At 40.0% G+C, this 9,721-nt stretch overlaps 1 protein-coding gene across 3 annotated transcripts in view; it reads left to right on the forward strand.

Moving 5' to 3' along the window:
- The window catches only part of ZRANB1 (zinc finger RANBP2-type containing 1), a 64,109-nt gene extending 54,683 nt beyond the window's left edge, over positions 1 to 9,426 (forward strand). For all 3 annotated transcript variants that reach the window (XM_002756704.7, XM_008978875.5, XM_078346725.1), the window contains 4 exons: positions 4,949 to 5,069; positions 6,105 to 6,234; positions 6,431 to 6,660; positions 7,660 to 9,426. In XM_002756704.7, coding sequence (XP_002756750.2) covers positions 4,949 to 5,069; positions 6,105 to 6,234; positions 6,431 to 6,660; positions 7,660 to 7,878 — 700 coding nt within the window. In that variant the 3' untranslated portion in view covers positions 7,879 to 9,426. The remainder of the gene's footprint in view (positions 1 to 4,948; positions 5,070 to 6,104; positions 6,235 to 6,430; positions 6,661 to 7,659) is intronic.
- Positions 9,427 to 9,721: the final 295 nt, after the last annotated feature.

Below are 9,721 nucleotides of genomic sequence, written 5' to 3' on the forward strand. Positions count from 1 at the left end.
GTGATCCACCATGCCTGGCCCTTTATGTCATTTTTGAGCACTTAACAGCCTCCCATAGTGGTGGGATTACAGGTGTGAGCCACTGTGCCTGGCCTTTTATTGTCATTTTTGAGCACTTAACAGTTGTAAATTTTGTTTTCAGTATTTAGGGCTTACATAAACACCATTATAAAGTTCATGAGAACAGGGATTTTGTTTTATTTTGTTGTGGAAGATCCAGTACTTAGAATAGCCTGACATATAGTAGATGCTCAGGAAGTACTTATATTACTGAGTGAAAGTACTCTGTAGAATTTGGAAATGAGAACAATGTAAGTTACTTTTTCTTCTTTTCTTTTTCTCTCCCTCCCCTTCCCCTCCTCCTCTCCTCCCTTCCCCCTCCCCTTCTCCTCCCCTCTCTGTCCCCCTTTCTTTGAGACGAAGTCTTGCTGTGTCGCCCAGACTGGAGTGCAGTGGCGTGATCTCGGCTCACTGAAACCTCCACCTCCCAGGCTCAAGCGATTATCCTGCCTCAGCCTCCCAAGTAGCTGGGACTACAGGCGTGCATCACCTTGCCTGGCTAATTTTTTGTATTTTTAGTAGAGACAGGGTTTCACCGTGTTGGCCAGGCTGGTCTCAAACTCCTGATCTCAGGTAATCTGCCCACCTTGGCCTCCCAAAGTGCTGGGATTATAGGCATGAGCCACTGAGCCCGGCCTATAAATTACTTTCTTGAGAGCAGAATTGTAGATTAAAGCATAACACGGTATGGCTGGGTGTGTGTCTCATGCCTGCAGTCCCAGTGCTTTGGGAGGCTGAGGCAGGCAGATCATTTGAGGGCAGGAGTTCAAGACCAAGCTGGCCAACTTGGTGAAATCCTGTCTCTACTAAAAATACAAAAATTAGCCAGGCAGGTTGGCTTATGCCTGTAATCCCAGCTGTTAGGGAAGCTGAGATAAGAGAATTGCTTAAATCCAGGAGGAGGAGGAGGAGGAGGAGGAGGAGGAGGTGGTGGTGGTTGCAGTGAGCCAAGATAGTGCCCCAGCACTCCAGCCTGGGTGACAGAGTGAGACTCTTTCTTGGGTTGGGGGGAGGAGAAAAAAGCATAACATAATAGAGTAACAATTTGTGGGCACATTAGAGAAATAAAATTGCTTCCTGGATGGTGACCTGATTGGATGCATAATAAAGCTGAAGAATGAATGTGTCACTCAGGTAGATGGTTCAGTCAGTTAGTCATTGTCCAGAAGAGAGGGCTTTTTGTGCCAGTTAGTGGAGATGGCTTTTGTAGATTGGTCTGGTAGCTTGAAGTGGGTTCATCGGGCTAGGTAAGCCTGATGCTGGTCATTGCTGTGTCTGGCCCTCTTGATCAGATCTTGTGGTCACCAAGCAGCTTCCTGCTGCTGATTTACATGTCCACTGCTATGGGCCTGCCTGTGTCAAGAGGATGAGCATGGTTTGGTTCCTAAGACAGTGGGTTCTTGGCATTGTTGTTTCACAGGTCTGCCTTGAAGTTTTGGTGATGACTCTGCCCTGTAAGATGGAGAGCCAGGTTTGAACTGTGGTAAAGCTACCACTTTGCAGGTACCCTCTAAAAAGGCATCCTGTAATCTTTTCTTTGGTGGGAATTTTCTGTTTTTTTTTTTTTTTTGAGACAGAGTCATACTCTGTCACCCAGGCCAGAGTACAGTGGCACGATCTCGGCTCACTGCAACCTCTGTCTCCTGGGTTCAAACAATTCTCGTGCCTCAGCCTCCCGAGTAGCTGGCGTTACAGGTGATGTCGCCATACCCCTCTAATTTTTGGTATTTTTAGTGGAAAGCGGGTTTTGCCATGTTGCCCAGGCTGGTCTTGAACTCCTCCTTAGCTCAGGCAGTCCGTCCGCCCGCCTCGTCCTCCCAAAGTGCTAGGATTATAGGTGTGAGCCACCGCATCTGGCCTTTTCTTTGAAAATTTCCTGATCTGTTGAAAAGCTGAAAGTACATTGTGAATTTTAGAGGTGGTGTCTTTTTTTTTTTTAGTTGTGATGGTTTTTGTTGTTGTTGTTTTTGTTTGTTTTTTGAGAAAGGGTCTTGCTCTGTCATTCAGGCTGGAGTGCAGGGGCATGATCTTGGCTTAATGCATCCTCCACCTCCTCGGCTCAGGTGATCCTCCCACCTCAGCCTCCTAGGAGTAGCTGGGACTACAGCAGTGTGCTACCACATGTGGCTTATTTTAAAATTTTTCTGTAGAGATGAGGTCTCACTGTATTGCCCAGCCTGGTCTTGAACTTCTGGGCTCAAGTGTTCCTCCTGCCTTAGCCTCTGAAAGTGCTGAGATTACAGGCCTGAGCTACTGCATCTGGCCTTTTTTAAAAAAGACATTTGTGGTGAGTAAGAATTGCTTTGGGGTTTATGCCTACCTGTTCCTTACAGCTGGCTGAGGGTGATCATAGGAGTCTGAATTGTCATTCATGTATGTATCAGGACTGGAATTCTCAGATGGTTGTGAGTCATTTGAGGTCCCAAAAGTCTAGCACAGAGATAGGGAGATTGTGGGTGGATCTCTTGAGGCTAGGAGTTTAAGACCAGCTTGGATAACATAGCAAAACCCTGTCTCTACCAAAAAACACAAAATTGAAAAAAGGTGGTGGGGGAGAAATAGAGTCTGATGTAGTAAATAGGCTGGGTAGGGAGTGGCTACTAGAGTAAGAAGGAACTAGGCTGTTTACAGGCTGTTGACAGTAACCACTGGTAAGAATTATTGCAGCAGAACTTTTAGTCCATAGTCCTCACTCTCAAAAGATGCTTCAGGAGTGAGCACCTGGGGCTGAGATATGGACATGTGTCCCAGAACTGTGTGGTGCTTGGCACCACCTTCTCCAGTCCCTGCCACTGCGGAACTTTGCCTGATGGTTTATAGTTCAAGATAGTTTTGACTATGTTAAATCCTTTGGATTTCCATATAAAGTTTAGGATCCAGCCCATCAGTTTTTGTAAAAAAGCTGGGATTTGGATTGGGATTGCCTCGAATCTGTGTATTAATTGGGGTGGTGGTGGTATTGCCAGCTTGACAATATTGAGCCTTCCAATCCATGAACATGGAATAGAATTTTGAATGTGAAACCAAACTTGTATTCCTGTACCATTTGGTAATATATTGCTGGATTTGGTTTGCTTGTTCGTTTTTATGGAGACTCTGGTAGTTTCAGAGTGGTGAGGATGAACATTTTAACATGTTTAATTTAAAGTATATTTTAGGCCGGGCATGGTGGGTCACGCTTGTAATCCCAGCACTTTGGGAGGCTCAGGCAAGTGGATCATGAGGTCAGGAGTTCGAGACCAGCCTGTCCAATATGGTGAAACCGCGTTTCTACTAAAAAATAAAAAAATTAGTTGGGGGTGGTGGCACACGCCTGTAGTCCCAGCTGCTCGGGAGGCTGAGGCAGGAGAATCGCTTGAACCCGGGAGGTAGAGATTGCAGTGAGCCAAGATCATGCCACTGCATTCCAACCTGGGTGACAGAATGAAACTCCTCAGTCAATCAAGAAAGAAAGAAAGAAGGAAAGAAAAACTTTTATTGAACTCTCTTCTTCAGTGGTCTTGAAGAGTTTTGAGTGCAATCACTATTGAATTTCTGTCTAACTTAGCTGTCTCATTTATAAAATGATTTTAGGCACTAACCAAGAAATTTCTGAACTGCATACAACTTTCACTGAGTTAACAATTTATCTGTTTGATATTTCTCCTTGAACTTTTCAAAACAATGTATTTCATCACTCTGGTCAAAATATTCAAACACATTTCTCTGTATATCTTAGCTATTGTAAAAGAGGAATATACATACTTTAATTTTAAAACATTTGGAATTATGATTAAACATCCTCAGTTACCTGGAGTATGAAAAATGTTTTAAAATCAACTGAGTTAAACCCTTGGAACCTTATATTTTAATTTCTTTAGAAAATATATTTATTTTCTAAGGAGCCCTTCATTAAATTACTGTAAAGTTACATGTGACACCAACACATTTAACTTTTTTTTTTTTTTTTAATAGCTATGGAGTCTCACTATGTTGGCCAGGTTTTTTGAATTCTGGGCCTCAGGCAGTTCTCCCTCTTCAGCCTCCCAAAGTGCTATAATTTTACAGGTGTGAGCTACCACACCTGTTTATGTTTAACTTTAATATGCTGGAACTTTTTAACAACACAACAGATACCCTTATCTTTTGTTTCTTTTGCCTAGAATTCAAATGTATAGAAGAGAAATGTGATGTTATAAACAGATGAAAGATCTGTCTTCGTTTTAGAGGTCTTAGTTGGCTTGTTTTTATAAGACAGTGAAACATAATTACTAGCATAATTATTTGTGAATTTAATTTTTACACATGATAGACAAAGAATCGATGTTGTTTTCAGCGATTCAGGTTAAGCATAAAGAAGGGATGTTTTCTGTCATTGCAGGGGTTTTTTTTTGTTGTTTTTGAATCAGGTGATCATCAGAGAGAAATTGTTGATCTTGATATTATGAACACATGGAATATTTCCCATCTATTGTTTATACAAGTGATTGCAGGTGGTATACTCTGTATATTGATAGAGAAATGTAGTGTCTTGTGTCCAACATTTCAGATGAGTTTTTTTTTTTTTTTTGGTGTAAACTAACTGTAAACAGTTGAAGATAACCGGTCTCATTGCTAGTGTTTGAAGTTTGAAAATTTGGTTGTTGGCAAATTAAATTCTGGTGAAAGATGTTAAAGGTTGTTATAAGGTATCTTCCAGTGGAAGAGGGAGGCATTTTTCATTTGAAAAATCCGTTATCACCCAGGCAAAATAAAATGATTAATTGCTTTGCAAACTCCTTAAAGACTACATTAAATAAAAATGATCAGAACTTTAAATGTTTTGTATCTATATAAGAAGTTTTATATCTATATAAATGTTTTATACCTCTATAAGAAGGCTTATTTTTTTACTATTTTGCTTTTTTAGGTTTTACACACGCTGGAAAGATTGGGAATCATGGTATTCTCAGAGCTTTGGTTTACATTTTTCCTTGAGAGAAGAACAGTGGCAAGAAGACTGGGCATTTATACTCTCTCTTGCTAGTCAGGTGAGGACGCTTCAAGTTTTGTTGCTTCTCTGAGAAAAGTAAGCCATGTAGTCTAAATTGATTATTTGAGCAAACCATGTTGGGGGCCGTGTGGGTACAAAGAAAAGAATGCTTGACTTGATATCAGTCAACTTGGGTTCTAGTCATGTATCAAATAAATAGCATAGCAAGTATGGCTGACCATAGCAAGTCCTCACTGCAGAACAGGGAGAGTAATGTGTGCTTTTATGTCGAATGATTAAAACCATCAAAAGGTCACACACACTAGATAGTCTTGGGATTGCTCTCCATTCATGTGGGAATGAATTTTTAGGTTTGCTAACACCTTTTCATTAATGAAGGAGTCTTGTAACATGGAACTGTGTAGGCTTGCCCCTTAGACTCTTGGTTTCGTGCTTGGTTTTATGAAGCACTTCAGTATACCAAACTGTAAAGTACAAATATATATTTATAACTATTCCTTTTCTTTCCAGAAAGTACTATGATTCATTTGAACTTAGAGAAGGAGGTACCTGGTCTTTGGGCCATTTGGGCAGGATTCACAGTGGTTGATTTATATGAGACGTACCTCACACCATGGGTTATAGCTGGAGGATGGACCCATTTAATATTTAGTATTTACATTTGCATGAAACAAGCTCACTGTTTCATTTCAGGAGGACTTTGTTGTAGGTAGTGCTTTCACAGTACCTTAACCAGAATGTGATTATAAAGCATCTTTAGCTCTCTGAATCTCTGGTTCCTGAGATTGGATGGATAGTAGTGAGGCTGGGTGGCAAGAGTTATTTCAGAATATGTAGGCACATCTATATAATTTGTGAGTTTGGATGGTAAATGATATTCACATGTGGCCTTTGTAGATTTCCTTTAGAGTTTTATTGGATTTGTTATCTGAGGAATCAAATGCTTTGACAATTCTTTTTTCTTAAAAATAAATTGTGATAGTGCACTGAAGGGGAGGTAGTACTGTTTTTTACACATCAGTTTTCCAGGAGTGGTAATAAATGTTTTAAATTTTTGTTTTGTTTTGTATAGCCTGGAGCAAGCTTGGAGCAGACGCACATTTTTGTACTGGCACATATTCTTAGACGACCAATTATAGTTTATGGAGTGAAATATTACAAGAGTTTCCGGGGAGAAACTTTAGGATACACTCGGTTTCAAGGTAAGCCATTATTCAGGAGCATTTTACAAGTCTCTTCTAATGTTGGCAGCCACATGTGTAAGTATTAACTGGTGAGCAGGATCAGAGTGGCTCAGATGCCAGGAAGGAGGAGTAGACAGGAATGTGAACAAGGGCAGTGAGGGAGGGAGCAGCTCTTTCTTCCTGACTGTTTGGATTTTCTTCCCTCTTTTTCCAGGTGTTTATCTGCCTTTGTTGTGGGAACAGAGTTTTTGTTGGAAAAGTCCGATTGCTCTGGGGTATACAAGGGGCCACTTCTCTGCTTTGGTTGCCATGGAAAATGACGGCTATGGCAACCGAGGTGCTGGTGCTAATCTGAATACTGATGATGATGTCACCATCACATTTTTGCCTCTGGTTGACAGTGAAAGGAAGCTACTCCATGTGCACTTTCTTTCTGCTCAGGAGGTAAGCAGCATATTTCTAGTACCCTGTACCAGAAACAGCCTAAAGTGGCTTTCAGGTGTGGTTTTAATTTCTGAATGTGATTGTAGTAATTTCTGAAGGTATCAGTTGTGCTTTTTACCTTTTCAAAACTGCTGTATGGGAAGACATCAAGGAACTTCAGGAACTTCCCTCAGGTGGTGATGGGTGTTAAGAAAAAGTAAAGATGAGGGAATGAGAAGTGAGTTTTTATCTGAAAGCAGAGTTCTAAGAATTGCAAGGCCAGTTTAAAAGGGTCAAGCAACAGGGAAAGACGGTAGGGGCTAGGGGAGGGAGGAATAAGAGGTCAGAGACGATAAGGGTGGGGTGGAGTTCACTGATGGCCTTTTAAAGCTTTGGGTTTTACTCTGGATGTGGCAAGCCATTGGCCAGTTTACCCAGAAGAGGAACATTGGGGCTCTCCTGCCGTGGCAGGAGCAAGAGCACCAGGTAAAGCTATTGTATATGCAGGGGAGTGAAAGGGTGTAGACCAGATGGGAGGTGCGAATGTACAAAACAATGCTCTTTCAGAAAGCCAGCATTCTTATAAAAGTATTGGTCTTTTATTTAATATACTAGTAATTATATAAAACGTTTATAATCACAACATGAAGAAAAAAGTTCATAGATTATAACTTGTATAATTTCACCCTGTACATAATTGACTGAGTAAACTTACCTTGTCATGTGTTTGAAGCTGTGGCTTGCCAGGATCAGTTTACTAGGACATTTGCTTTTTGTTATTTTATCAAATAAATTACCCTCTAGTGTGCTTTTTAGTATTTTCTGAAAATTTTCCCATTGATGTCTTTTTAAATGTAACCAGAGCAAACTAGACTTTAATCCCAGAATTTCTAAGAGGTTGAAACCGTGTGAAAAGTTGATTGCTTTGGCCTTTTCATTAGTTAGCATACCATGTCACATTCCTACCAAGTCTCTGATCTGTTACATGATTTTCCTTTTGTCTTCATATTCCTCCAAAAGCTAGGTAATGAGGAACAGCAAGAAAAACTGCTCAGGGAGTGGCTGGACTGCTGTGTGACAGAGGGGGGAGTTCTGGTTGCCATGCAAAAGAGCTCTCGGCGGCGAAATCACCCCCTGGTTACTCAAATGGTAGAAAAATGGCTTGACCGCTACCGACAGATCCGGCCCTGTACATCCCTGTCTGATGGAGAGGAAGATGAGGATGATGAAGATGAATGAAAAAAAAGCAGAAGACCAAGGCATCGGATCTGTAATGACCCTAAAGTTAGTGTGGTGCTCCAAGCAGAGTCTACATCATGGACTGAACCAAATCTGGCAGAATCTGCTCGGAAGTGTTTTCCTGGACCACACACACCTAATGGAGATACGGCCTCTGCTGCATGAGGGGACAGAGAACTTCGGTTGGACTACAGTTTGTAAAAAAAAACAAAACCTAATTTTATTATTAAGACAGAACTTTTTGTCCTTTCAAATTGTAAATCTGTCTATAAATGTAACGCATGTGGTTGTGAAAGAAATTGTGTAATAGGAAAAGTTGTACCAGCATCTTCATATTATTGAGAAATTGTTTTCCAGCATGGGCACTTAGAAAAAGCACATGACAGACGACTCTTTGTTCCTTTGAGATAATATTTCAATAGAACCTGGCATTCTACTTTCACCTTAAAAGATCCATCTAATGTTAAGTCTCAGAGATCTGGAAATGTTTTGTATGAATTATCCACAGCAAAACATAAAAATAAGCTTTTAATAATTTAGTTCCTATTGTGCCCAATAAAATCAAATCTTTTAGGAACAAACCGAAAGAAAAGAATGTTTTAGCGTGAACTAAATATAAACATTGTTTTATTTGTTTTGAAGAGGGTTTTGGTTTTGGTTATTGTATCTTTATACCCCCTTTCAATATGTAGATATTTATTTGTTTGGAAGAGTACCTTAAAAATAAGGGTTCTAATTCCAGATTCTGGGTCTGTGAGTAGCATTTTCCTGGATGAAAAGGGAGCAAGCCCACTTGTCACTAAATGAATTGTGTGAAATTTGCTCACTTGGACTCCAGCAACAGTGTTCTACTCCCAAATTGCCAGGCCAAAGGGTCTTCGGATTCTTCCTTTTATCACCTCTGCTCTAGGCAAATTTTGTCAGGCAGATTGGGAAACCAATTCACTACAGAATAAAGATTTTTAAAATGCAATAAAGGTGGTAAATGCATTGTATGAAGAATTTCTCAGTGTATAGTCTGAGAACTTTTGCATGTTGAATTGTGGCCATTCTTATTTAAAATTAAAACAATAATGTTAGGTAGAAAAATTTTTATAAGGAGTATTATTTGACCACTTGAGGTATACATTCAATACTGGGTAAAAATTTCAGACCTATTTAACTCAGGAACACAGAAATACTTGGTGTCCTGATAAGCACTTTCTAGACGATTGATGTGGCCAGGAATTTGGAAAAAAGACATACTCACACGTGTATTTTTTTTTCTTCCCTGTGATGAAAAGGCTGTGAAAACCTTAAAAGTATTTGCTCGCTTCTTGTTTTGTTTAGTTGATAATGAAATGTGTACAACCTCAAATTTGCTGCCAGAATGATACTAAAAATAGAAAACTACCCATGAAACTGTCATGTCTTTACTTCTTCTCCCCCTCTGAAAACTCAGTAGTGTTCCCAGGATGAAAAGATCATTTTTGCTGCATGCTAAATCTTACAGGAAAAATTATTTTTGTAGTATGATTCCATATAAATGAATTTTTGATATAATGTAAATGTTACCGTTTCAAGTGGTTAATGTTTTCTTAAAAATTGACTATGGTTTGCTTTCATTTTGGTCAATAATTAATCGAGTTTTTAGAAAATGTTAGCACTCTGATTACTTAGTATCTATAGTAACTTTATGCCTAGGGATAATTCTTTAGTGGGCAGAGATCCAGTTCTAGTTGCCCGTTGAGCAAAATCTGCCCTCCCAATTGAAGAAGCCAAAGAGAATTATTAGAGGGAAAAGCATGTAGCCACTGCAGTCTATACTGCAGCCAAGGTTGTCCAGAAAGTACACGCTTAGTAC

Source organism: Callithrix jacchus, chromosome 12 (assembly GCF_049354715.1).
Source record: "Callithrix jacchus isolate 240 chromosome 12, calJac240_pri, whole genome shotgun sequence".
In the NCBI taxonomy this organism is placed as follows: Eukaryota; Metazoa; Chordata; class Mammalia; order Primates; family Cebidae; genus Callithrix; species Callithrix jacchus.